The sequence below is a fragment of the Penicillium taxi genome, assembly GCF_028828555.1.
Source record: "Penicillium taxi strain IBT 34144 chromosome Unknown utg000005l_segment0_segment0, whole genome shotgun sequence".
Taxonomy (NCBI): domain Eukaryota; kingdom Fungi; phylum Ascomycota; class Eurotiomycetes; order Eurotiales; family Aspergillaceae; genus Penicillium; species Penicillium taxi.
In genome coordinates this window covers 1,731,679-1,759,459 of record NW_026643207.1, presented here as the reverse complement: position 1 = coordinate 1,759,459, position 27,781 = coordinate 1,731,679, and the positions used below count along the sequence as shown (strand labels likewise).

General features: G+C 46.2%; 8 protein-coding genes across 8 annotated transcripts; 4 read left to right on the top strand and 4 right to left on the bottom strand.

Annotated features, from left to right (window-relative positions):
• Nucleotides 1-1,330: 1,330 nt before the first annotated feature.
• N7495_007991 (aminotransferase, class III) lies at nt 1,331-2,791 on the bottom strand (the record flags this gene model as incomplete). The annotated part of the gene is made up of 1 exon (XM_057210642.1): nt 1,331-2,791. One exon carries the CDS (start codon nt 2,789-2,791, stop codon nt 1,331-1,333), a length of 1,461 nt encoding a protein of 486 aa, XP_057060185.1.
• Nucleotides 2,792-3,569: 778 nt separating this feature from the next.
• N7495_007990 (fungal specific transcription factor domain-containing protein) lies at nt 3,570-5,336 on the top strand (the record flags this gene model as incomplete). Its single annotated transcript, XM_057210641.1, has 2 exons — nt 3,570-3,873; nt 3,928-5,336. 2 exons carry the CDS (start codon nt 3,570-3,572, stop codon nt 5,334-5,336), a joined length of 1,713 nt encoding a protein of 570 aa, XP_057060184.1.
• Nucleotides 5,337-6,122: 786 nt separating this feature from the next.
• Nucleotides 6,123-6,983, top strand: N7495_007989 (uncharacterized protein; the record flags this gene model as incomplete). The annotated part of the gene is made up of 3 exons (XM_057210640.1): nt 6,123-6,218; nt 6,282-6,645; nt 6,706-6,983. The coding sequence occupies 3 exons, from the start codon at nt 6,123-6,125 to the stop codon at nt 6,981-6,983; spliced, it is 738 nt and encodes a 245-aa protein (XP_057060183.1).
• Nucleotides 6,984-7,439: 456 nt separating this feature from the next.
• On the top strand, nt 7,440-8,832 carry N7495_007988 (aminotransferase-like domain-containing protein; the record flags this gene model as incomplete). The annotated part of the gene is made up of 2 exons (XM_057210639.1): nt 7,440-8,293; nt 8,355-8,832. The coding sequence occupies 2 exons, from the start codon at nt 7,440-7,442 to the stop codon at nt 8,830-8,832; spliced, it is 1,332 nt and encodes a 443-aa protein (XP_057060182.1).
• A 1,086-nt stretch (nt 8,833-9,918) lies between these two features.
• Nucleotides 9,919-14,630, bottom strand: bck1 (uncharacterized protein; the record flags this gene model as incomplete). Its single annotated transcript, XM_057210638.1, has 2 exons — nt 9,919-10,030; nt 10,090-14,630. The coding sequence occupies 2 exons, from the start codon at nt 14,628-14,630 to the stop codon at nt 9,919-9,921; spliced, it is 4,653 nt and encodes a 1,550-aa protein (XP_057060181.1).
• A 1,388-nt stretch (nt 14,631-16,018) lies between these two features.
• On the bottom strand, nt 16,019-17,796 carry N7495_007986 (alpha-keto acid decarboxylase family protein; the record flags this gene model as incomplete). The annotated part of the gene is made up of 2 exons (XM_057210637.1): nt 16,019-17,544; nt 17,604-17,796. 2 exons carry the CDS (start codon nt 17,794-17,796, stop codon nt 16,019-16,021), a joined length of 1,719 nt encoding a protein of 572 aa, XP_057060180.1.
• Nucleotides 17,797-19,131: 1,335 nt separating this feature from the next.
• On the bottom strand, nt 19,132-19,734 carry N7495_007985 (uncharacterized protein; the record flags this gene model as incomplete). The annotated part of the gene is made up of 1 exon (XM_057210636.1): nt 19,132-19,734. The coding sequence occupies one exon, from the start codon at nt 19,732-19,734 to the stop codon at nt 19,132-19,134; it is 603 nt and encodes a 200-aa protein (XP_057060179.1).
• Nucleotides 19,735-24,304: 4,570 nt separating this feature from the next.
• Nucleotides 24,305-27,602, top strand: N7495_007984 (uncharacterized protein; the record flags this gene model as incomplete). Its single annotated transcript, XM_057210635.1, has 6 exons — nt 24,305-24,391; nt 24,450-24,789; nt 24,849-26,985; nt 27,036-27,157; nt 27,218-27,499; nt 27,577-27,602. 6 exons carry the CDS (start codon nt 24,305-24,307, stop codon nt 27,600-27,602), a joined length of 2,994 nt encoding a protein of 997 aa, XP_057060178.1.
• Nucleotides 27,603-27,781: the final 179 nt, after the last annotated feature.

Genomic DNA, 27,781 nt, shown 5'->3' with positions numbered 1-27,781 from the left:
TATGGGATGAGTGGAAACCATGTTATGTTATTTAGTCATATATGTTCTATTGAATTAGCAAAAGGAGAGGGTGACTGCTATATCTTCCGAATGAACCGACCAGGTGAAAAGGAGAAATATAGACATATAGAGCCTTACTCTAGGAATAAAACTGTTCCAATAATGACTTAGGGGGCTATTTGTGTGGTCATAAATCGAGATGAGGCCTCAAAAAAACAGAGGTTATATATAAACCTCTTGTTTAGAAGGGTTGGAAGATCATAACTAGCTTGTTGGGATATCGGACAAACGACACATCACGAATCCCTGTTCAGATTGTATCGCAATCGACAACCCTGAACATTATACATATAACTGTGATGTCCCGTCTTTACCGGCTATTCTGTCTTAGACGATGGAACACATTCGTCTCAGACAGAAGAGCAACTTGTAGGACAAATAGCTAGTCCTCATCATGAATGAAGAACCAGATTTTACAACCACTTCAAGAGAACACGAAGATATTATTGTTGCGACAGCCGAGAAACAAGGCCATCAACAGACGGAAAGTATTTCGGCCGAAAAAGCTTCTGCCAAGACAGTGACTCTGGAACCAGATTAGTATATCACGGCATCCTTGAACGATATGCATTCATCGCAAACGATACCCTTGAGCGATGTGCATTCGTGCCAGTAATATCCCGTCTTCACCGTCTCTTCTGTCTCGGACGAATGTTGACATTCGTCCAGGGCAGAGGGGCGCCCATATACTATAAGTAGCTAGTTCTTTCATCAATGAAAAAGCAGACTTCACAACAATCGCAGTATTCAGCATCGTAGCATCCACTACACTTGGTGGATTTTCTACGGTGTTGAGTAGCGGTTTGTTGGAGCTCACAACGTTTACTATTCTCAGTATAATATTCGAATATCGCCCTTTCGAGCGACAATTATAGGGGCGTAAAGCGCAACCTGTAATAGGTGTTAGAAGTGGGCGTTAGCCTTGCTATACCCACCGGTGTACCGACATAGCTATTGTGTGAGATAATGCCGGGGTCCATTGCTCTATATACCGACAAGTTTTTAGGTGTTGTTGCGTACCCAGGTAGTTTAGGTAAAAGTAGTTGATAGATATAGATATAGTAGGGTGAAAATGATGGGTACTTCGCGCGTTCGACTATACTTCGCTAAATTTTTCCTGCTACACAAGTTGACGGCAACCTTGGAATGAACAGGTTACCCGGATACCAATGTAGATCTACGCGAACTGTTCACCTGTTCAATATTTGACGTCGAATTTATACGAGAATTAGGAACAATATGCATTGATTTAGATAAATAAAGTAAAATTCTATAGATTAAACTTCTTCACCGTCATCGTATATGCCGCTGCTAAGATCTTGACGATGTTCTCAAGCTGGTCCTGATTCACTGTGTAAGGGGGAGCAATGATGATGTGATCGCCTTTCACGCCGTCAATTGTTCCATGTCCAGGATAAACGGCAACTCCTAAATCAAGGGATTGTTTCTGCAAAGCATAGCCAAAGTTGAGTGTAGTGTCAATGGGTTCCTTGCTCTCGCGGTCTTGCACAAACTCGACTGCATAAAACAGACCACGACCTCGGATATCCCCAACATGTTTCTGACCTCCAAGGTATTCCCTGAGAAGTCCTTCCAGAACCTGGCCCATTTTATCACAGTTTTCCACTAGCTTTTCTCGGTGGACAATTTTCTGGACTGCCAGAGCAGTGGCACAGCTAACGGGATGGGCCTGGTAGGTGTGGCCATGATTGAAAGCACCGGTACCGCGATCCAGGACTTCAATGACTTTCTTGTTCACAATTATAGCCGCGATAGGCGCGTAGCCACCGCCTAATCCTTTTCCGAGAGTCATGATATCCGGGGATACTTGGTTCCCTTCTGCGTCTTTTTCTTGTTGCCAGGCGAATGTGGAGCCAGTCCGCCCCATTCCACACATAATTTCATCAAGAATGTACAAGGCACCGTGCTTCCAGCAAACATCGCGCATTGCTGCGTGATAGCCTGGCTCGGCAGTGATGCAGCCACTTGTAGCGCCACCAACCGTTTCCGCAACGAAGGCGATGACATTGCCTGGGCCGACGCGCTGGAACTCAGCATCAAGCTCGGCAGCAAGGCGGGCGACATACTCGACGCTGGATTCACCTTCTTTTCGGAACTGGTATTCATAACACGGGCTCACATGGCTCACATTAGGGAGTAATACGTCCTTGTATGGAAGCAGCCGTGATACATTATTGGAAAGAGACATGCTGCCAAATGTATTGCCGTGGTAGCCTTGTCTTCTTGCAATGAAGTGTGTTCTCTGAGTTTCTCCCTTCTCGAAGAAGAACTGCCGTGCCAACTTCATGGCGCCGTCATTTGCTTCGCTTCCGCTACCAACGAAAAAGGCCTTAATGAGACCTCCTGGTGCATCGCCAACGAGTAAGTCGGCAAGTTCCTCTGACGACGTTGTCGTATATGCCAGGGTATGAACGTATGAAACCTGCTTCATTTGCTGGAAAGTAGCTTCGATGACTTCCATGTTTCCGTGACCAAGAATGGCCACAGCTGCTCCACCGCAGGCGTCGATTACTCGCGAGCCATTATGAAGAGTGATCTCGTGCCCAGAGGCTGAAACAGCAACGAGGGGCTTCTGATGAAGTGATCGGTGGAGCAAAGATGGCTCTGGGTTCTCGTCCCAATATCCTTTGCTAGATTCTGAATTTGGGAGTTGGCCCAGTTCGTCGCTTGCGACGCTTGGGGTATCTTGCACAAGAACACTGGGAGCCATGATGATTGTTCCAGTAAGATGGGATATCTTGAATCAAAGCAGATATTAGACAGGGACTGGGGAATAGGGAGAAAAATAAGATAGAATGAAGGCTTAAATCAAATACGCTGTCGTGCTCGCTTTATCAGATAACCAAAGCCAGCACTTAATAAGCATAAGTCCAGAATCAACCAATCAGGCATGATGTAGATAGCAATTAAAGCCCCACAATTCATTACGATAAGCATCAAATCCTATCAACCCCGAGTCAGACCCGAACCGGCTTTGATGCTTATCTTGACTAAGTCTATCTCGCAATTCGCAATTCGCAACTCACACCTAGGTACTTTCCCGACCCCTAGTCTACTTTTCCTCCACCAAATTATGAGAACCACTCTTGCATGCCAGTGGTGTCGGTATGCGAATTCAGGTACTATGATTTAGTTTTCAGCTTACTGAGTTTGTGGGGCTTAGAAAGTCCAAGGTCAAGTGCCATCATGATGGATCACCTCCTTGCAAGGCATGCTCGTCCCACTCTGATCGTGAATGTGTGTTGACCACGCCACATGTCACACGCAAGCAGAGTCAACAAAGTACTAGTGCAGATCCACAGTATCCCTACTCGATAAATCTGGGGAATACCATTGCTAGGAGACGAGCTAACGTCGACATTGAGCGACCTTTTGAACATCAACCAAGCCTAGCATCTTCAAAACCCAACAATAATATCTCACTGCACTCAAAAAATCCCATTATTGAAGTTGATATCCAACTCGTCCGTCGTGCCGGTCAAATATTCATGCAGCAGTTTCCCGAATTTGGGTTCCTGCATAAGCCTACATTCTTAGAATATGACTACAACGATGAGCTTTCTTCCCTGAAGCTATGTGCTGTAATGGCCTTGTGTGCTCGCTACATGCCAGAGACGGTTAGCCTCTATGGAAGCCCATTGGCAGCCTCGAATCACTTTGCAGGATATGTTCGGAAAGAAGTGATGGAGCATGTGGCCGTTCATGCCGATATTGAGATTATACAAACCCTGGTCCTACTAGGTCTTCACGACTGGGGCTGCTGTAACGGTTTCAGTGCATGGATTTATATTGGTAAGACTGTTTTGTGCACTCTTCCCCAGAACATTTGATTTTGATATCCCATAGGCATGGCTATTCGCACCGGACAGATGCTTCAAGCTCGGCTAGAAGAAATTGGAAAATCTCAAAAGGAGCAACCAAATACTGTGCTTCGAGAGACTATCCATCGGACTATCTGGGCATGTTTTGTGATCGACTGCATGCTTGGCTGCGGAAAGCACCGTGTACGAACTTTCGAGGCAGAAAAAGTCAAAATCCCTTTGCCCATCAATGATGAAGACTATGTTTTTGGCAATGATTCTTCACCCAACCCAACCTACCTAACTAAACTGGTCTTTGAAGGATATGCCCAGTCGCTGCAATCCCCATCACAGAAATTAGGGGTTGAATATTGCCTATCTTTGACTATTCAGGGGTTTGATATCTGGTCAAAACTTTCACAGTGGATCTGTACTGGAGGCAGAGGAGGGGATCTCCCAAGTTCACACGACCCCCCTTGGAAAGAGACTACTTTTTGGTACCGCACTATGACATCACTTGAAAACTGGCGGGCGAGCCTCTCTCCTCGTTTACTCTACTCATCGGGAGGACATAATCTCCTGGCTCACATCGCCCGCAACCAGGGAGAAAGCTTCGCCACCATCAACCTTCTTTACTATCTCATGGTCATCTTCTTGAACAGAGAGTATATCCCATTTTTCCCCCATCGGATAAAATCACCCTGCGGGCCAACCGACCCCCCGTTACTGAAAGAGCAGGCCCCTCCTGGATGGTGGGATCGAGGCTCAATTGAGCTTTTTGGGGCTGCGTCATCAATAATTAAACTCCTCCAAAGCCTTCAACAACATGGAATCCAGCTTCAGACACCATTCACGAGCTTTTGTGTCTTTAGTGCGGCTACCACCCTCTCTTACGCAAATGCTTGGCCGCATATGGCACCAGGATTTCAAAATGCAGGAGAATTATATACTTGGGGGTTGAAATGGCTCATTGAGTCTAGTGAGCTGTGGAAAATTGCCGAAGGATGGTGCGATACACTCACCAGTGTATCGCAACTATACATACGCATTAAGAAGGATACATCCAGGTTTTGTGATGTCGGACGCGAGCCGTTTATCGACCTTGAGGATAGTATCCAAAGGTTTGCAGAAACTGAGTCAGGGCGGATACCTGCAGCAAATATCCTTGTTTCTCTGTCTCGAAAGGCACCGCAAGCAACAAAGGATAAAGAAAAAACGAGCGCTTCACGGGTATCACATGAAACTAGGCTGTGTGATGTGTCTCCCGGCACGATCGAAACCCAAGAAGTTGAAGAGAGTAGGGACGAATCTTTACGCAGTAATGAAGGGACACCATTTGCACAAAGTACTCATTCTGAGTATATCAGTGAGGAATTTGCGGATAGTCAGGATATCATTGCAAGTATGATGGGTGAAGGAGCGGGCCTCAATTGGTTTCATGACTTATCTTGGTAGGACGTTACATTTTACTTTTAATCAAACTCTTCTATACACAACTTTCAACTTCAATATTTCGTGATTTCAGGGGTCCGTTATTCAGTCACCTCTTGAAATCGAAACCATGGATGTAGATATTATCATAATAATCTTCCTCTATAATTTAGGGATGGTAACGGATTGGCGGATTGGCGGATTGAATCCGTCAATCCGTCTCTATTTCGCGTTATCCGTACTCGAGGACTCCTATTAGGGTTTTGTTTACATGCCGCTATCCCTAATCACAAAATGATAGACTCACGCGACAGTTTGAAACTACCCTGAGCACCCTTATAAAAGTGGCGGCACCCGAAATAAGGAAAACCAAGCCCGTCATAGAAAAAAAGGTACGTAAAGCTACCTGGTGAAATGGGGAACGGGAACGCCGTGGTGTATTGGTCTACAAGCCAGATACTCCCCAAACGGGCGCAGGGATCGGATGGGTAGTGGGAGACGAAGAAGGAGACCTAGAAGAAGCTCATAGAGGAGAAACACATTCTGCTTAGTCAGGCCACATTGCTACATTAACTAGTTATCATATATCTGTGGGGCGAAGCTAACGATATTATTTAAAGTTATCTAGATAGAACTCAGCAATCTTCGGGCTTCGCATTTCGGGTTTCAAAATTGATAAGGGTTTGAATCCTTTCCGATCTCGGGGGCTATGTCAACCAATTTCAGCAAGCTCCACCGATAGCTATAATATAAGGTAGTTTACCCTTGTAAAATTTAATTACATGTTAAGAAGCGTTTGTAAACAACAAAATGACATCAGCTCAGACCTTTGACAAGATCATTGAAGAAATTCTCGCTCTTCCAAGGCAAGATGCATCAGCAGAGCCCATATGGTACTGCATAGCGGTAAGTTCAATTGCAATTCTCAATCGCAGTGATTTTTTTTTTCTCATAGCCATGTGAACTCAGGCCTCCGCATACACTTCTGCCAACGCGAGTCCGCTCGTGGTAGAAGTGTACAAAGCTGCCATAAAAGATGTGACTTCGCCCATGGAGCGACGGCGGATATTACAGCGAATCCTGGAGACTATGATCAAAGGCACATTGCTTTACGGCATTCCTCGACTACTCAACGCGTTCTATCCACTTGTGTCATATGTGGAAGCAGAAGGCCTTCTTGAAGGTAGTGGCTCTGGACCGGTCCTCGATGCTCGAAAGGATATGGTAAATCCGTTCGATTTGGCAACTCGGGGCTTGGAGTACTTCCGCAATATCTACCGTGATGAAACTGAGAATATATTTGCTCCTATGTACAAGTTCTCGCCAGATATTCGTAAGTCTCTTTGGACCATCACTGGAGAATTATCATGCTAATCAGTTGGGGGTGATCTAGATCAAGCATCAGTGCTTCTCGAATACGGCCCGTATCTATCGGAAACCTCTATTCTGAATCCTATCGAAACTTCTCAGATTACAATTGCGGCATTGTTGCCTTTGGATGTAGCTAAGCAGGTCAAATGGCATATGAGAGGACTGATACGGAATGAAGGCACGGAGTTGCAGGCCAAATATGCCCTTGATATTACAAAAATTATCTGTGAGGCTGAAGATGTGCGGCTGAAAGGTGGCGTCCCGGATCTATCTGTTTGCAGGGAAAAGGTGCTTTTCTGATCCAGATCAGGTGTCCTAGCATCTCCACTGGGCACGGAACTGTAGACACCCGTGGAGCGATCATGTTCCAATGTTTAATGGATGGATTCATTGTTGCGAGAGTACTTGAAACTTTGTAATGTTTACATAGCCCCTAAATAAGAAACTTTTTAATTGAAAACACCGATTACGCACGCAATCACAAGATCTTGTGGCATCAGCTTATCACTCTCGGGCTTTTGTCCTCTAGTCCGCTCCGAGTTCCACGGCTACGATGACAAACAGTATATGGAATCATTTCATTAAAACAATCTTAAACCTTAGTTTTATACTTGAAGCCAGCTATCAAGTAATATCGACATCTTATATTGGTGAATATTATAAGTTCATTCTTCTCCGTTACACTGTCCTTGAGGTTATCGTTATAGACCAATTGTAGCACCTCCAAATACCCAAATACCTATTACCCCACCCGCCATGAAAGTTGCTCTCGACCACATCAACTTCAAAAGAGGATGGCCCACGCCGCGAATAATTCCAGCCCAAGCTCTGAACGCTGCGGCAGCCAAAGTTTTTGGGCAAGAGGGTATAGAGAATGATCTCGAATACGGACCAGGACATGGCATCCAGCCCCTGCGCGAAAACATTGCCAATTGGCTTTCTCAAGCCTACATACCAGCAGCAGGAAAGATCAACGAAGATCGAATTCTCGTCACAAACGGAGCCTCTAATGGCTTAGCGATGCTTTTGCAGAAAATTGCTGATCCGGTCTTTACCCGTGCTGTGTGGTTGATTGAGCCTACCTATTTCCTAGCGTGTCCTATCTTCCGTGACGCAGGAATGGGAGGTCGGATTCGAGGTGTTCCTGAGACTGAGGATGGTGTTGATCTTGAATTTCTGGCGAAGGCTTTGAGTGAAGTAGATCGCGATGGGCACTTCGAGACGCCTGCACCTAAGAAGACTCCCGAACTGAACTACCCAAAAATATACCGTCACATCATCTACTTGATCCCGACGTTTTCCAATCCGAGTGGGAAGACAATGGAGCTCAGGAGTCGGGAAGCTTTGGTGCGCCTGGCCCGAAAACACGATGCTCTAGTGATCTCTGATGATGTCTACGACTTTTTGAAATGGCCAGCTCTGGAGCGCGATCGGAACAAAGACGTTGGAGCCTGTCCCCCTCGTCTTGTCGACGTCGATCATAACTTAGATGGATGTTTGCCTTATGGAAATTGCGTAAGTAACGGATCTTTCTCAAAGATTGTTGCGCCGGGAGTACGGGTTGGGTGGCTTGAGGGTAGCACTAAACTGATGTCAGTCATGGGCACTGTGTAGGTCGAACGGACCCTTCCTACCTGATAGAATTTGAAGTACTAACTTCTTAACTTTCAGTGGTGCGACAGCTTCTGGTGGATGCCAAAGTCATATGGCATCTCTGTTGATAAATGAATTGTTGGCCAATGGCACTATTCAGGACCACATTGAGAAAGTTCTGATCCCCACCTACAAAGCACGATACTACAGTTTGATGGGGGCCATTGAGAAATATCTTGTGCCCCTTGGCGTGACGGTAGGATCAGGTACAGACTATGATTCACGGGGCATGGCTGGAGGCTTTTTCACCTACATTTCTTTTGAGAAGTGCGGCATCAATACAGACATCATTGCGCCTATCGCTCTCCATGCATATAATCTTCAGATTGCGCCAGGGCATATATTCGCTGTTCCCGATGATCCTTCCAGTAAGGAAAGGACTATCAAGTCCTATGGAAAAGGTGCGAGACTGTGTTGGGCTTGGCATGAGGAAGAGAAGTTAGTAGAAGGCATTCTACGCCTGGCAACTGTTATCAAATCACTGAAGACCATTTGAATCTTGATCTGCCCAGGAGGATCTCAGTGTCCTTTGCAACCAAGAATTTACACTGTCCGACGCTTTAAATTCCCTAGGTATCGAGCTCTTTGAAATAGCATTGAATGAAGCGTTTTTGTTGTCGACCAGGGAAAGAAACGTTTACCCCATATATCCATGGATACTCAGTAGTAGTCAGTACCCTGAAATAATCTAGTAAAATGAAATAAAAGACTTGGACAATTCGTAGTGGGATGTAATACAAGTGGAAGCAAAGTGTAATCAGTGCAAAAAATGCAAAAAAATGCCTCCACGCGGAATTGAACCGCGGATCTTTTGCTTACGAGGCAAACGCGTTACCACTGCGCCACAAAGGCATTCAATGGCAATATTGCCCTTATACTTATAGATATTCAAAATGACTGATCTATCATTCGAAAATAGATCTAAATGCTGAAATAAAATAGTCAATTATCATGATCAAGGGGCTACTTTGATGTAGCTAAGTGACTGAGAGCGGAAAATAAGAAAAAGCAAGGTTTTCTGTTATGCTTGATACTAGGATGGAGGACTCAGTGCCCCAATACTGGAAGGTTGATAGCCATCCCCTGCCAGCTAAGTATAGTTCGGCGCCGAAATCAACATTCTATGGTTGGATGAAAACACTACACAATGCCCACCTTGGAGAGGTGGATGCATGAATATTCTTCTTCCTTCAGATGGTTTCCTGCACTGATATGAATTGATAGAGAGTAACTATATGATGCATATAATAACTACCTTATATGGGTTTCAGATCAACCCTCCTCATAAGCCGAAGTTCGAACTTTGGAAGTTGCAACCCAACCTCTTGATGCTCTCGAGTTCGTAAGAACATAACACAGTCTGTATATACAAACAAACCAATAGACACCGAGTCGTCAAGTAAACGAATTCATCTGCGCCAGTTCTCGCTTAACATAAAACAGGAACAGTAGAAATGGGGTATGTATATAGAAAATGCAAAAATGAAGAACAGAGCAGCATTCGCTACGCACACAAACACGAACCAGTAAGGCAAGATTTTTATGGGACATAAGGAGCCAAGGAAGAGAAGGAGAAACGAACTTATCGGATCTTTGCGTACAGCTCCGTGTCAAGGAAGTTGTATGTTGGATCCGGTGTGCAGAAGGGGTGACGTGTAAGAAGGGTGCCAGCTGTGGGACGTTCAGCAGAATTACTGTATTAACGTTAGTTTTTTTTCCTTTTTCGAGATGATGTAGATGAACTGAGACTTACACTGTGAAGCAGTCCCACATAAAGGCGAGAGCTGCTGGGCTGATGTTCATGGAAACATCTTCGGGAATAGGCGGAGCCTGGCCTAAGCTTCCTAGCTTGAATATGGCTCCAATGGCCTCTTCCTTGCTCCATGGTCGGCGACCTGCAAACATCTCTAGTACTACACAGCCAAGGGACCAAATATCGACCTTGGCACTGTAGCCTTGGCCCTGAGACTGGATGACCTCTGGAGCCATCCAGAAAACGGAGCCCTGCATGGAGTTGGAGGAGTCGTTGCCATAGATATCATCTGTCTTCTTAGAAATTCCAAAGTCGGAAATTTTGCATGTACCATCCACATCCAGCAGAATGTTGTCGGCTTTGAGATCTCGATGCAGAATCCCCATATCATGTAAGTAAGCCAACCCGCCAAGAGTCTGATGAGTCAATGACTGCACAACGCTTTCCTGGAACTTGCCATGCTTGCGCAGGCAGCTTCCAACCGAGCCACCGGAGATATACTCCAAGTAGATGGATATCGATAATTCACCGCGCTCACAACCGAGGTACTGAACAATGTTAGGATGTTCCAGATGTTGCATGGTATCGATTTCGATATCTAAAGCAGCCACCATCTCTTTGATACGATCCCTGTCCGTTCCGGCAATGCGAGGGTTGATTTCGACTTGCTTCACAGCCAAAACTTCACCATTGTCCGCATTCATGCCCAGATAAACGCGACCAAAGGTTCCTTTACCGATAAGTTGACCACGGATGATACGGAAAGTAGGCTGTCGCTGCGGTACAGATGATCCAGACTGTGGGACATTCTGCGGTATAGGTTCAAGCTGGCTTAATCGACTGCCGGGCCGGGGTCTGATCTGCATAATCTTGGCACCAAACATCTTGGTACTCTTGCGGCGTAACAGGTCTCCTGACCGCTGCGGACCTACGGGCCCGTTAACGCTCTTGGTCCGATGTGCCGCGCCCCTGGCAACTTCTCGAATAGACTTCTTCCGTGAAAGGCCACCACCGCTACGATCAATCATGTGGCGGGCAACAACACCAGCTCCTTCATGGGGCCTTGTAGTACCGGCGTCTGTTCCATAAATGGCCGATGGATCGAAGCCCGGTTTGGAAAAGGGGTACGAAGCTTCTGCCTTGAACTTGAGAGGTGCAACATCCTTGCTGATCGGTGATGGTGGTTCATCAAGATAAGGAGCATCAAGATCAACATCTGGGAAGAAACTATCCAGATTGTCGATGACTCCTTCTACGGGGGGTCTACTGGCCCAGACATCCGCGTTGACGAAGGACTTTCTCTTAGATGTTCGGTCATCTTTGGGAGAAATTGGGGAATCAGAAGCCTCTGCAGGACTATAAGGTGACTGTGCAGAGAAGCCCTCGTGTACAGTGCGAATTGGAGATTCAAAATTCACAGTACGACGTTTGCGGTTTCTGTCGTTTGTGTTCACGGATATTTGAGGCTTCTCTTTCTCTGCCTTAGTCTGAGATGTGGAATCGGGTGTTTGAGCCTGTTTATTAGCCAATGGCATTGCAAAAAGGCCGTCGTCAGAAGATTCGCCATCAGAGTCATCCGCTGGCTGTAAATTTCTCTCGAATGAAACTTGATTCTCTTCAAAATCAAATTCCGGGCCGTATGACTTGCGCGATTGCAAAGATGGTTTCTGGAAAGGCGCCGAGTCCGTCGCGGAATTTGGAGTAGCAGACCATGCTGGCGATTTGGTACTACCCTGTATGTCTGGATTAGGAGAGTCTGCTGTCGTTTTGCTGAAAACTGTGAGAGCGGAACCCATGGTATTGTTGGTGCGTTCAGAGTCCGACCCGTGATCTTCTTGAGTGATAGTTGAAGAGGGCATAGAAGGAACCTGTACGGAAGGAGCGGGTGCGCCAATTGCGCTTGAGATCCGACCGACACTAGCAAGAACTGCCCCTAGACCATGAGTCTGGGCCACGGATGGCAACTGTGGGGCATGTCGATCCGCTCGATGGCCTGTGGATTTTCGAAGTGAGTTGACCTTTGTCAGTGTGTTGGATTCATTGGGTGCAGCAGGCGGCTTTCTTAGAGGAACTAGTGCCTCTGGCTTCTTCTCTTCATATGGTGATATGCGGGGTGAATCAAAATCAATCACTCCTTCACGTCTATATCCGGTCTCGCCATAGTCCTTCCGATTTTGTTGTGTTGTCGGAGGAATTCGGGTAATGCCATTCTCCCTTTGCTTCCGTTCAATGTCACGCAAATGAGCCTCATGGCGTAGAACAAGGTCTGTTTTTTCCAAATCCATAGGTTGGTCAAAGTCTTGAATATTGTCTGAGAGTAGCTTTGGAGTTGGAACCTTGAAATTTGGCTGCCACGAGCTCAAAAGTGGGGATCCAGGCTTAGTTTGAGTCTGTGGAGATATTCGACTGAGGGCATCCTCATCTAATGGCTTTCGATGGATAGGAGTATGTGTTGACGTTGGAGATGGCGCCAGCTTCTCTGTAGGCATCGAAAGCCCGAGGCCATCAACCTTTGAAAGTTGGAGCCGCAAGGGACGAATGGGGGTCGCTTGGACGAAAAATTTCAAGGAACCATAAGCATCGGATCTTCGTCGTCGGCAAAGTTCCAGGTTTGTGTCATTCAAAGGGTCTTCATGATTTGTCAGTCCAGGCTCTGTGAGGAATATTTGAGCATTGGTCCAGTCAGACAAGCCAAGTGCTTTGCAGATCCCTACGCGAAGAGTCTCCACATTGTCCATATCTGTGATATCGATCAGGCGGTAGTTCAAGCCATCCATGGTTGTAAAAACCCATTTTTTCGGTTTCGTAGCGGAAGACGAAGATGGGCGCTCGCCTAGAGATAAGTCACTGGAGTTGAAGCCCGGTTTTATGTACGGCAAGTACTGGCCATGGTTGCGAGACTCAGGGCTAGGTGGTGAGTCTGGATCTTCTGGTGAGTAGTGGTTTAAATCATTTGCCTTGGTCTTCTTCTTCCAGAAACCAAGAAGCCCCTTGCTGTGATCTTTGGAGTATGATGAATTCTCCCCACTCCATGGCCGACCATGAATATTATCTTGCGGCGAGGGACGAACTCCCTCCGGCCCTTGTCTGCGGTTATCATAGTACCGGGGTGTATAACCGCGGCCAATGCCAGGAATGGAATCAGTGCTGTTCCCTCGGGAATGGTCTTGTCGCAATGTCAAATCACCGGTAGAAGAGGAGGTGAGTCCTACGTAAGAGGATGACGCATATTGTAAAGCTGGGCTCCCACTCTTAGGACTATCCTGTGGGCGAAGAGATGAGCCAGCCATATTGACACCAGATTCACTGGACATGGAAGGACTTTGACGGCGGTACTCAATAGATGCAAAGGCATTCCGCGAATAGTCTGATCGAAGCCAAGTTGGGGATTCTCGCGAAGGGGAGTCATAAGATGAGTCTCGGTCTGTATGGACTGCATTCACAGGCATGGTAACGGAACGCATCTGTGAATTTTGATTTTGACCAGAGGACTGTAACAAGGACAGCTGATCTGCGGTGAGATCAGTCTGACCGGTGTAAGGGCCAGCCGAGCGGGGTTCAAGAATTTGGTTCGAGTAAGGGCCTGTGCTTGTGCCTGTGCCTGTTTCGCTGGGCATCAGATTTGGTGGCTCTCCGCGCATCGGCGTGGATATGTTGGAGTCAAATGCGCTGTCGTGAAATTGGCGTATCAATTTGCGCAGTCTTAAGCCTTCCTCGCGCTCGCGTGCTGAATCAAAAGCAGTACCGTTCTGGGCACACTCTTTGGCTAACTGAGGATATACGACCTTGTGGATTTTGCCAAGGTTTCCTCGTCCACCAGACGCGAGGCCGAGCTCAAGGAAATCGGAGCCCTGAAGTTCCAATGATTTGAAAGTTTCCTGCCAATCCCTTGAAAATCCGTTTCTTGCAAGCCAAAGCAGGACTCGATCAAGAGGCCATTGAATTGCCGCTTCGCTCGGTGATAACCCACCCAGTGATGCACCACTGGGATTATGACGATGGCTCTGGGCCTTTGTGAGATCTGTAGTTTGACTCGCAGCCTGCTGCGGCGGGTGATCATTGCTCACTAGCTCGTGGATATTGTTGTGAAGAGCAAGTGAAGGAGGATTCCGTCCCGATGGAGTTTGCGGGTTGTAATTGCCATCCGTACCACGGTGTTCATATGTCTGGCTTCCGAGAGTGGCTGTGTGAGAGTCATATGATGGAAAGCCATCAAGAGTATCTGCACCGGGGATATACGTTGGACCGACCATAGACTGAGACTGAGGCTCACGAGGGGGAACAATCGATAACTGCCCGGGTCGGTAATGGAGATGTTGAGGTTGAGGAAATGGAGGGGGAGGAGGATAGCCAGCGGGTGTCATATTCTGTCGGAGCCAGTTCTGCTGCCATCCTGGCTGGACGCCATAGCCTGATGCTCCTGGTGGTGGCCCTGGAGGCGGCGGCGGTACAACAGACTGGAGCTGTGTCGGCGGGTGTCGTGGAGGAGGCGGGGGTAGAGTTGGGGGTCCCGGGATATATTGCTGTCTTTGTCCATCCATTATGGGTGAATGTAAAGCTCGTGTCGCAAAAGCCTATCTAGCGCGTTATCTGCGATGTTGGACGACTGGAATGTTACCGTCAACACCATCCACATCACAATATACTGGCCCAGCGTCGCAGGGAGAAAAAGTGAAGCTGGTACGTAGATGATTGACTACTCGTCGTTAAAGGGCTTCTGCAATATCGCTGGCGAAAAAAAAAAAGACAGGTTCAAGTTGGTGAGTTTAACCGAACATCGTCAATAAACACATCCTCAAAGCTATCGTAGCGTTAAGTTACACAAGACGCGCCTCAAACGATGAGGCTAGACGAAAGGGAAGGAAAAATTTAGAAGACAGCAGCCCACTGGGACTGGGATCGAACCTGGACAAGTCACTATAGTCAGCGGTCTGGACAACTGCGAGGTCGATCCCCCTCAGTAAAACCCGAGCAAGTGCAAGCGACGGGATATTCTAGCCACACACTCCCTTGCTTCGGGTATTTATCTCTCACAGCATTCAATATGACACTTACAATGCAGGGATGAAAGATATTGTTCAGGAGAAAAATAGAACAAATAAAAAACGGGGTACGGGATATTCACTATCAAAAGCTTTGATGTTGGAGAGCATCACGTGGGGCCGCCTTAAAGTGGAGTTTGACAACTTGACAAGTCGAATATACTTAAGTACAACATCCATGGTGATATAAGTGTATGTTTATTCTTCTGATCAGGTGCACCGTTTAACCAATCCTAGCGCTTATATACTGGTCCCCGTCGCTATTTCGGAGTATATTGCAGTACTGGCATTCTAGTTGATGAATATCGACCATGTCTCTTCTCTTCTACCATGAAACTCGCTAAAGCCCGATCTGCCACTACTTAGTGCCCAGGTAGATATGAATACACATTCCACCATCTGACCTCTCATATTACCTTGGTGGCTACCTGACAGGTGAAACATTCCTCTACTAGTAGATAGCAACTGTGGCGCTCAGGGGCTACAATGGAAGGACTCCGCTTTGTACTTGGTACATAATGAAGGTTAGTCTAGTACGTAGATAGTTAGCTCTTGTCAGTGACTTTTTATGAGCCTATCTATTCCATACTCCGTATGGGACCCTATAATTAGTTGGCTTAGAACGGGGTATAGCGATCAAAAAAAAGTAATTGTAAGAACAGTTAATGAATTCATTTTTTTAAGCAAAATTCTAATAGAAATCTGAAGAAAGGACTAAGAAAAAAATAAAAACATCTTAAAAAGAGATCCAGAAAGTCATTAATATGCAGGCCATGTGGGGGGACTTGTTAGTCCCCAGCTGGTTTGAAACAATCGCCGATGAAAGAGAATAGCAACTGAAATGCACCAGAGCTCCGTTGAAGATGCTAGAACATCATGCGAGTCACTTATTGGGAGGCGTTCCGCTCGGCGGCAGCTGAGGCAGTCAACTGCAAAGCCTTGGGAGCATCATCCCGGGGCATGTACAGCTCGACCAGTTGAAGCTTGGAAGCAGAGTTGAACTCCTCGTTGGCGAACAATGTGTTAAGCTCCTCGCGGGTCTTGATGCGGTATCCCTTGTAGTTGTCATCGGTGGCACCGAAAACCTTCGGGATACCGTGGAAGTCCCAGGGCTGGATGTCGTTGTAGACAGAGTCCCAACCGTGAATCCATCGCTCAATAGTGTATCCGTCGTTGCAGATGACGAAAATGATGGGGTTGAGCTTGCCCTTGATCATTGTGCTGATCTCTTGGACGGTCAATTGAGTGGAACCGTCACCAATGAAGAGGATAGTGCGGCGGCCTTGCTCCTTTCCGGCCAAAGCAGCACCCTGGGTAGAACCAAGGGCGTAACCAATGGAACCCCAAAGAACCTGGCTGATCGCAGTGACACCAGCGGGGAAGCGAGTCTCCCAGATTCCGAAGTTGGCGGTACCAGTCTCAGTGAGAATAATGTCCTTTTCCTTCATCCATTGGCCAACAGAGGGCCACAGCCAAGCGTGTGTAATCTCTTGGTTGGTGGAGTTCAGCTCCTCCTCGGGGAGAGCGTTGGTGAGCTTAGGGGTGGGGGTAATGTTAAGTTTGCCGAGTTTCTTGACAAGCTTGCGGAGAACACCCTTCATGTTGATGCCGGGGTATTCTGAATAGCGGACGCGGACGTAGTTGCTGTGGAAGTCGATGGTGTTTAGCTGACCAATACGGTAGGTGAAACCAGTTGTGTTGAAGTCAGACTTGATGGCACCGATGCTGAGGATAAGGTCGGAGGACTCGACAACCTCACGGACTCCGGCGTTAGAACCGTCACCAGCGTAGACACCGCCGTAGTTGCGGTGGGTCTCATCAACGGCACCCTTACCCATGGGGGCAACAAATGTAGGGAGGCCAGAGGCCTCGATCAGATGGCGGGTCTCATCAAGGGCACGGTGACGGATGGCACAAGCGTCAACAAGGATGACGGGGTGCTTGGCAGCGTGGAGAGACTTGAGGACAACGTCAACAACGTAGTCCTCCTTCTCAGAGTCGTTGTCGGGCTCGTCCAAGTCGAGGGGAGTGAGCAGACGGTCACCATCGACCTTGGCTTCAACAATATCAGTGGGGAGACCAATGTAGACGGGACGACTTTGCAGGTAGCATTCGCGGATAGCACTGTCGATGAGGGTGGCAGCGTTAAGAGGGTCGTTAAGCAAGGCCACGTAGCAGGAGACTTCCTTGCTCATCTTGGCGAAGACACCGAAGTCGCCGTTTCCGAGAGTGTGGTGGAGCAAAAGTCCACTCTTTTGAGATGCGGTGGTGGGCATACCGACAATATGGACAACTGGGACAAACTCAGAGTAGGCACCGGCGAGGGCGTTGATGGCAGACAGCTCTCCGACACCGAAAGTGGTGACAATGGCACCCATTCCGTTCACACGAGCGTAACCATCAGCGGCGTAACCTATCAAGCAAAGAACTGTTAGTTTTGAATCCGTTAATGATGCAAGTGTATAGACATACCGGCATTGAGCTCATTGCAGTTACCAACCCAGTCGAGGTCGCACTTGGGGAGGTAGTCAAGAGCGACGAGGTTGAAGTCACCAGGGACACCGTGTATAGCCTTGATACCGACCTCGCGGAGACGCTTGAAAAGGTACTCAGCGACATCGATAGGGTTCTTCAGCTCTCGAGTAGCAATATCAGTAGACGACATGATGAATTTGTTAATTCTGATGTTGAGAATGGAGAAACAAAATAGACCGAGATGTCGTTACTTTTAAATAGGAAGATGGAGAGGTGGTAAGATACGGACGCTTGTACAGAAAGGTATCACGGTCAGAACAAAAAATAAACCTAGACCGGGAACGATCCGTTAGCGCTCTGGATATCATGAAATGAGGCCACGGCGAACCCGGTCGACGCTCGGTGAACGTAGTACGTCATGAAAGGCGGGCCCATTGATGTCATGCCACGCTATGATAAGATCGTATAGGAAATTTAAAAATATCAGACGGAAAACATCGGAAGAGAAGGTATGATTATTACACCATTCAAATTTCACAATTAAGAACAACAGCTTCCTAGGTTTATATTTTTCATGTCCTAACATCTAAGTACCCAAGCTTATACCGAATATACCTTGTCAAATATTTGAAGATATGGAATTTGTGATCCACTGATTTACCGCTAAGCCTAATCCAGTCATATACTGCATTTACAAAATAGTACACAAGCAGATCATAATTGCTTTCCAGCCCCACTGCCAAGCCCCTAGTGCGATTAAAAAATTGGGCTAGATTTTGTACGCCATAATTTCGAATGTAAACCCGTTGAACTGAAATCCATCACACTAGATCTGAAGGAAAACAGCTCTCTCCTCACAATTGCTCTGCAGACTAATTTTGATCATTTAGAGAAAGCCCGCAACTAGATCGACCATCTAATAGATCTCATAGAAACTAAGTGTGACTGGGTCCTTGCGAATTAGGTAAATAAGTTACTAAAACCTCTGCTCTTAGGAACAATATAGTAAGCTGATTATAAATTCTCTAAAAAAGGATTTCTTGCTTAAATAGGAACATCAAGAAACGCCTTAACATGTTGCTAACGCATAAAGAGAAGAGACTAGTCACCTTCAATCAGCAAATGACAATACGCCAATAATAATGATAGCGCTCAAAAACTGAAATGTAAGTGAATATCAAAAAGTAAGAAGAAAGAAAGAGAAGCAAAAACTTGCGAGGATGAGTTACCGAGTCTTCAAATAGACATTTTTGCCTTTAATTAGACCTCAGGTGTTTTGTTTTTATCCTGAAGGGTTTAGTCAGCTCTGTGCGTAGGTTGTTCAGGTCAAGGTGTAGTCTAGTATTGGGGTTCTGGCCCGCCCAAACATAGGCTGGGCCGAATATGTCGGCACGGGAGAGGGTCAGCGGTTGAAGCAGTGGGATTGGAAAAATAATTCGCATGTCCGAAAAAAATGGTGTGCCAGTATTGTCCAGTCTCCAAATCTCCAGACGACTACCGATTCCGTTGACTCGATTGAAGTTTTTCAGCACCATGGCGAGAGAGAGAGTGTTGGTGCCCCACCGATCAAGAAGTCGCTCGCCTTCTCGATAAGGCTTGCATATGTCTGGCTCCACCCAGTCTCAATGATAATGTTTGGAAGTCTGATATGATTCCCCTTAGGATCGGGTCCCACGCTTGGAATCCATTTGGTGAAAATGCACCCGTCCGGTTCTTTAGTAATCCATTGAACTGGTGGTGCTCCGTCTCTAGGGACAGGATTCGGCAAAGAAATACGGGGGCTTCCCATGAATTGAAGATCGAGATCTTCAATCGGTATTGTGAGTCCCGAAGCTAACCAGTCTCCCTTGCAATCTATTAGCCACGAGTAGAAAACTTCATGTACTGTGGTTGGTATTTTCAGAGTCAGGATCCCCTCTGTGAGAGAGAGGTCTTTTCTGATTTTGGGATAGCTTCGGTCGAGGAGATTGCATAGGGACCGACAGAGACGGGAGGTCAGTCCGTTGAGAATTATGAATTCTTTATCAGAAAAGCACAGATCTTCTAGAATTTTGAGAGTTGTGGCAGCAGAATGGACCTTCTCTAGGGAGAGTTGGAAGTCAGCCTCGCGTTCTCCGTCTTCTGGCATCATGTTATCTGTTTTTTTAAAAGGTGAGCATGCGCTTGCTTCGGAAATCATAACTTCGGTATTGGGGGGAATTATGCTTTCTAGAGGATCCAACGAATTCGTGATAGGAGCAACTGGATATTTAGTCAAGAAGGCTAAAAGATTTGAATCTGGAAGAAAAGAAAGCCAATGTCGAAGTCTTAATCGAAGAAGAAGTTTGGGGCAACTACTCCGTAATGGTGTACTTCCTAGCCCCACTAAAAGCTCATTTTGTCAAATGGAGGTCGACTACCAAGGAATAGTGGATTCTAGTGGGCAAATGAGAACGCAGTATGCGTACCAAAGTGTGTATGTGTATCTATTGTAGAATGGAGGAATCCCATTGTGGGATTCCAATGCTGACTAAAATAGACTAACTGTAAATGGAATCGGGCCTTTGACACATTTTCGCTACCACGTGACTTTGTTAGTGGTACTTCACGATACAACAGAACTGGATACTAGTCGTACAAACAGGCTCCAGTATGGAGTTGGAATAGACGTGGTTGAAGTGCTGTGAAGTGGGTTTATTGGTACTTTGTACAGATCAGAGTGGGCTATAAAATGTTATCTCACTAGCGCAATACAGCGCATTTTGCGACCCTCGGGTATTTTCATCTCATTATTCTATATGATACTAAAAAGGCCACAAAAGAAGCGGCAAATGACCCTTGTTTTCAAGCAGCTACAGTATGCTGCAAGTAGGGTCCCATGACATACAGGGAAAATGCCAACTAGCTACCATTATTGGACAATACAAAGAACCTTAGGGTCGAGTCGGAAATTAGAAGCGCTTAATATGAGGTTAGGATATCTGGATTTACTACATTCTCAGCTAACATATCAACACTAGTAATATGTCTTTCACGGAAGACGCCCGAAACAACATACATTCTGACTGAGAATCAAACAACTACCCGTCAAGGAAGGTCAAGAAAAGGGCAACCTTTTGGGTCCGCGTAGAAAGTTCCTCCTAGCCTTTCAATCACCAAACAACGCTCCTCCATGGTACGGGCATTTTGCAGCTTTGCTCCACCTTTCTCACTCGCGCCCTCTTTGTTGTCTTCCAAACCCACGCCACACCATCCCTGGTGCCGCGTATTGTTAAATGGGTCCAATTCCAGGAATATTATCTCCACTCAACTAGAGACATCAAGCGTATAGATTCCGCCTTGGGAGGGCCATCCTTGGACTGTCGTGCCAGGTCCAGACGAATAAAATGCCCAGAACTGTGGCTGTCGTGGAAAACAATATTGAGGGGTAGTATGGTAACTGCTCACTTCCTGGGCCATGGGTGGAGTTTGAGGGGCGGAACTCTCTGGCTTAGTTTGATAGCCTAGCTAGCCAGCTGTTACTGATATAAGTAGTGAGATCAAAGTCCACCAGCCCATCATTTTCCAGTTTCAGAGACAGATAAGTCAGAGGGGACAATATCAGAGATCGGGAATATAGAGAGACGTGTGCCCTCAACCAAGAAGAAGCGTCAGGTTTAGGCAAAGATAATTGCAGCTTCTCAGTGATTCACAAGGCAACAAACAAGTCAGTAGGCTCCGTTAAGATGCATCTACGGTTTGATGTTAACGAGATATGGTGTTCAATGAAACGTGCGATACTGTAAATGCCGGTCTCATCGTATTTGGTCCGTTAATCTTGGCCCTTTATAAGGTACTTTAGCTCTCATTCAAATACTTAAGCGTTTTAAGCGATCATTAAAGTAAAATTTCGCACCTAATTTGTAATTAAGACCTTTCAATCAAAGCCCCCTCAGTTCAAATGACATTTACATGAGGACTATTAATGAATGATGCACAACTTGGTCAAAGTAGGTACTCTGACAGTATCTAAATATAGATCCTCAAATGAGTTATTAAGACAATTTATTCAGAATTTCATAACATGCTAGTCAGTTATTTCGCTACCATGAAGATTAATAAGGCACTCAAGTTAATATTTACATAAATTTAATACATCTTATAATTCACGTTTTATATTTCAAGAGAATTACAGCTGTCCTCATAAATGCGGTCAGCTCAATAATATTTTCACGCTAAGTTCTTGGCGGTGAGGCTAAAAAATAATGTGTCAGACCGGTTTTGAGAGTGGCTGTAGTCAATCCCGAGCCACGGCCCGAGCTTCAAACCTCACCCTTAAGTTTTAACTTAATTAGGAATCCGACAGCTCATATAATCGGTTTATTCCGAATATCACGAAACATAGTGGAATATGGGAAATCAGAAGTTGTGAAATCTCAAGAGGCAAACAGAAATACTCGGCATGCCGAAAAGTCGGCCGTTGTCTGACAACTGCCCATACGAACTATATGATACATTCAACCTTGGAAACGCATGACCCTTGTCGCCGAATTTCGGAAGACCGTCTACCTAATGTGGATCTAGATATCTGAAACACCTCAACCACTAGTGTGTCGCCTGAATTACTCAATGCTTTATATAAATCTAGATAGGTCGTGCTACAAGATGTAAGAATTATGATATTAGCTGGGAATAAATCCAGAATTTAAGATACATAATCGGCATGGGTAGTCTACATAATGAAAAGAATATGGCGTTGGCACATTTTGTTGTCCTAGAAGTAGAAGCATTAAGCTTAGTACTACTTGACTATCGCTCATTCGGTTAGCCCTTAATTTAGGTAGCACCCTGAGACGGATCTGATGAAAGGAAGGGTATGTTGTTTCTAATAATTGTATTTGCTCTCTTAGCCATTTTATGAAATCAAAAATGACTAAACGAATTTCAGATCTTTTAAGGAAAGCAACCAGTCTGTAATGATAATTGGAAGAGCCTGAATTTCCCAGATGAGGAAATTGGAGAAGTTGCGATCAATGAGTTACTGTCGGGATACTCAGGTCGTGAGTATCTACAATAGCTTGCTATTGGACTTCAGCTTACGCCGCAAGCGGTCTACTTTTACGTGTAGTACGTGCGGTAGTTGTAAGTTGTAAGAAGTGGTTGATTATCATGAAACTGCTGCTATGGATATGGTACCTGGAAGTCACATGATAAGCATGAGATGATAGTACCAACAGTTACGAATGGTATGCCAATTCTCACTTTATTTATGTTGACTTTCTAACGTGATACGTCACATCAAGGTTATACCTGTGTTCGAGTACTTGAACAGCCAATTTGTCAATCGCCACCTTGTTGAAACGTATGGTGCCGCTCAATATGAATTGAATTTGTTCCAGTCGGCAGTTAACGGCGCTTCTGGGAATAGAGACTTTAGCGCTCCTGTGCTATTCAGAACTTTTATTGTCAATTTCATATCACGAATGGCTCAATGGGTCTCGACTTGGGTTAATGCGCGTATTGATGACCTTCTGGACAAATGACCGAACTCGGATGCACTGGCTATAGCACACAATTACATTGGTCAACCTGAGCAACTCAAAGAGAAAGTTCGAGAAAGTGTTTCATTCGATGATTGGATCTTCGTTTTTATGCAGAGGCCGAACTACTAGCTACTCGATTATTGATCAGCTCATGCCGGAGTTTTTGTTTCAAAGATGTATATTGATATTTAGGCGTACTTTGCCATTTCACTTACACAAGGAGAATTGGAATAATGATAGTTATATACCAATGAATGGAAGAGAAACAATATGTAAGAGTTATAGTAGGTACTGAACAGAGTGTGAAGTTTATCACGATACCTTTAGTCAGACAATATTTACGGCTACAGAAAGAGGACGAGGCGAGAAGTTACCCGACCGAAAGCCTCACAATTTGTTTCGACGACATTAATTGTAAGGCCACACAGGCTTATCAAGGTGTGGAAGGAACCAAGCAGTTGGCTCCTGCCAAGAGCTTGGGTATAGCTTACTAGAATTGACAAAATGAAAATCCCGCCAAATATCTTTGAGTGAGAATTCCGTGGACATGAATTCGTGGAACCGGTAGAAGACTTGGGTTACATGGATTTTGAGTCGGCCATCGTACCCATCTTCATCAGGTCCCGGCAATGAAAAGTCCGGATTCATCGCCCAGATATATCCATAAAACTGATCCGGGCCATATGTGCCGTAAGATAAACAAGCATCATCTGTTAACAAGAAGAACACGTTCTTGAGAACACCGGATTTTAGATGGCCTCTCTCGCGGCGACTCCGAAAGTCCCTAGTCCTTGTTGTAATAATGCCCTTTAATAGCAAATAGGAATATCACTTACTGCTATAAATAGGGAGCCGCTGTAGCCACTACACCTTTCAACTACTTATCACTACAATTCTTACTAATTCCACTACAGTGCCTTAGATTTCAGGCATTTATTGGAATTTCTCTTTTCTGTAGTGGTTTAGTAAAATTGAAAAAGGCATATAAGAGCAGTAACTACACCGCTTTATTAATTTTAGGGTAGGGATAGGTTCAAACAAACATACATGTGAAACAATCATGGAACGCTAAAGCGATAAGAAATCACGGGAGCGGGGGCTCATGCCTAATGTCGTCAGATTTCAACCCAGACTCCACCACCTTTTTACCTTCACTCATAGTCAGCCTCATATTCAGCCACCACCGTATACCGGGATATGGCTCATTTTCTAAGAGGAAAGCAGGCTGGAATCCAGAAGGACCTGTCTGAGGGCTTGTCCGCCGACCTATTCCAGCTCGACGACGTACATCTTGGCATTCCAGGCATCCTTTTTGTGATATGAACTGACCTTGTTTCCATAGCTTGCTCGATGCGGTGTCAACTCCCAGATCAGTGTGATTGCCTATGATCCAATTCAGTCCCTCCTCGCCGTCGGCACCAACGATACCCAGTTCGGAAGCGGCCAGATCTATGTATTTGGACAAAGACGTGTTTTGGTGGTTTTTAAGTTTCCGCGCAAGGCATCAGCCAAGTACCTTCAGTTTTGCTCCAACAAGCTGATCAGTATTGATTCTAAAAATGAGATCACAATCTACTCTCTTGAAACCCGAGCAGTCCTCACTTCGTATGCTCCTCCAGGTCATGCGACGGCACTCGCAACAGACCCAAGCCTGGACTACGCATTCATTGGACTTTCGAACGGTGTGTTATACTAGTGCTAAGATGTGAGATGATACATGTGACTAACACTATACTTCTAGGTGATGTGATTGCATACGATCTTGACCGTGAATCGTTGACACAATATAAAATCTCAAACCTATGGCAGTCCCAGAACTCGCGGTCACGAGTTTGCCCTGTAGTATCAATTGCATTCTCCACCAGAGACATTGGTAAGATTCTAGTTGGCTACCCGGAAGGTGCAGCGACATTCACTTTCAAACAAAATCTCGCCCAAAAGTATTTTGTCTACGAGGTTCCTGCTGGTGCTCCAGGTGGTGACCCCGAACAGCTCTCGAGTAGTGTGCGCAGGCCCAGACTTACGGATGCTATTTGGCACCCGAACGGAATATTTGCGTTGACTGTTCATGAGGATGGAAGTCTAGTTTTGTGGGATACAAAGGACGGACGCAGGCTTCATGCCAGGACACTGGAAGCTACCAACGTTGACCAAGTGGGTGGAGGCAGATCTGATCCAGCTGCTGGTGTATTTTCTGGAGCTAAAATGCCCATCACCAAGGTAGTCTGGTGTGCTAAGGATAATCCTGACGATACCGGTCTTCTTGTTGCTGGCGGAAAGAGCTCAGGTGACCCTAAGAAGGGCATGACCTTCTTGGATATGGGCCCGACCCCCAATTACGCGACATCTTCATGGCAGATTCTATCAACATATCTTGAGAGGCCACGTCGCCATATGAGCCTTCCAATTCCACCCGGTGCCACCGCTAGCACCTTCTGTCCCATCCCTCGCTCCTCACCTTATTTTGCAGGCGCCCATGATCCAATTGCCTTGCTCGCTGTTCTCACCTCAGGAGAATTAATCACAATGAGCTTCCCTAGTGGCCATGCAATTACGCCATCCAACATGCTTCATCCTTATCTCTCCTTTGTCCACCCATTTGTCAATAAGGCTACGCTCACACCAGTCCAACGAGAGGTTTGGCTGGGACTGAGAGAGCGCAGAATGCAGGGGCCTAAATTCGTGACTGGGGGTGCAGAAGCAAGTAATCCCCTCAAGCGCTTTGAAAGTAGAAATATAATTACCACTGCACATGCGGATGGAACTATCCGCATTTGGGATGCTGGCCATGATGATGAAATTGAAAATGGCGAGGTTGTCCAAGTGGATCTTGCTAGAGCCGTTGGACGAGTTGGCAATGTTGAAGTGACCGAGATGTCTCTCGCGAGCGGAACAGGTGAATTATCGGTTGGCCTTAGAAGCGGAGAGCTTGTTGTCTTCAGATGGGGGAACAATGCCAACTCAGGAGCTGAGGAACCAGCCGGCACTAACTTAGGTCCTGGAAACCTGACAGGTATCACTCATCGAATTGATCCCGGTTTGAGGACCGGCATGTTGCCGCTGACCCTCTTGGATATGCAGCAGGGACCCGTGACAGCAGTGAAGCACAGTCCTGTGGGCTTTGTTGCTGCCGGATTTGAGGGTGGTAGCTTAACCATTATTGACTTGCGAGGCCCTGCAATTATCCATACTGCACATCTTTCAGACTTCACCAAAGCTTCAAAACGGGGCAGCTTCCGGAAATCCAACCCATCCGAACAGGCTCGCACCGAATGGCCTACTGTGATTGAATTCGGTGTGCTTACTCTGGAAGGCGAAGACTACTCGAGTATTTGCTGCTTTGTCGGTACAAACACAGGAAATGTCGCCACATTCAAGATCCTCCCTGGAGCAAATGGGACCTACACAGCCTCATATGTGGGCGTCAACTCAGTTGATGACAAAGTAATTAAGCTCATTCCCATCAATGCAGACTCTGGTATGCAGGCTTTTGCTACGCCAAGTGCTGTCAGTAGCCTGAGAAACGGCATCAAGACCAATGGCGTTGTCATTGCAGTCACAGTCTCTGGTTGCCGCGTCTTCAAACCCCCGACTGCTAAAGGTGCACACAAAACATGGGATGATTATCTCTGTGACTCGGCACAGGTCGTGATATCACCCCGGAGCACAGGCTGTAGCTTGGTTGGACTATTTGGTGATGGAAATGTTCGAGCATTTTCCATTCCTGCGCTGAAAGAAATTGGCTGTCGCAGGATCAATCATATTGCTGACATGCGGCGATTGACGAACGCATGCATTACACCAAGTGGTAGTGTGATGACGTGGGTTGGCCCATCGGAATTGGGGCTCTTCAACGTTTGGGGATCTGGAACTGAATTGTACATCGCCCATTCCAATCAGCAAGAGCAACATACTAAATTTTACATAGGAGCCCTTCAGAAGATCGACTTTATGATCCCACCAAAACGACACCAACACGCCCTACAATCACTAATGTCCAATGGATCTCTGGCACTCAATATGTGTCTCCGGCAGATATGGACTTGCTAAGTAAGTGCCAATCACTCCTTGATTACAGTTTTCTTCTTTGATAACTAACATTGAGAACAGTCGGAGGTCCAGACCGCCCACCGTCCAAGCTAATGGTCGAACAAATGAGGTTGGATGAAGAAGAGCGCCGCAAAGCACTTCGAGAAGGCCGTGCGCCGCCCCCAGATCAAAGTCGTGACGAAGAGGGTTATTGGTCTTACATGTCGCGTCAAATGCAAGAGCGCACGGAGCGTCTCGGTCTTGTCGGCGACTCAATGGATCGACTGGAAGAGAACAGCAGCAATTTCGCTAACGATGTTGGGAAATTCGTCTCATCTCAAAAGAAAAAGGCAGTTTTTGGCGGTGAGTTCACAAGGACTTGACTCCCTTATCACCTCCCTTGCATATGGTAGCGAATGGCACTAACCGATGTTTTATAGTCCTGGGCTCCAAATTTGGATTCTAGATCTTGAACGAGCCTTGTTACGGTACGGAGTATAAAGATTGTATTAATTCTAAACACATTTCTAAACCATTGCCCTTCTTTGGATGAAATTATGGTAAGTTGCTTTGGAGACTTGAAGATCTGTTGTTGTATACACTCTGTACCGTAGAGTGTCAACAAATCCAATCATCAATCGTGGA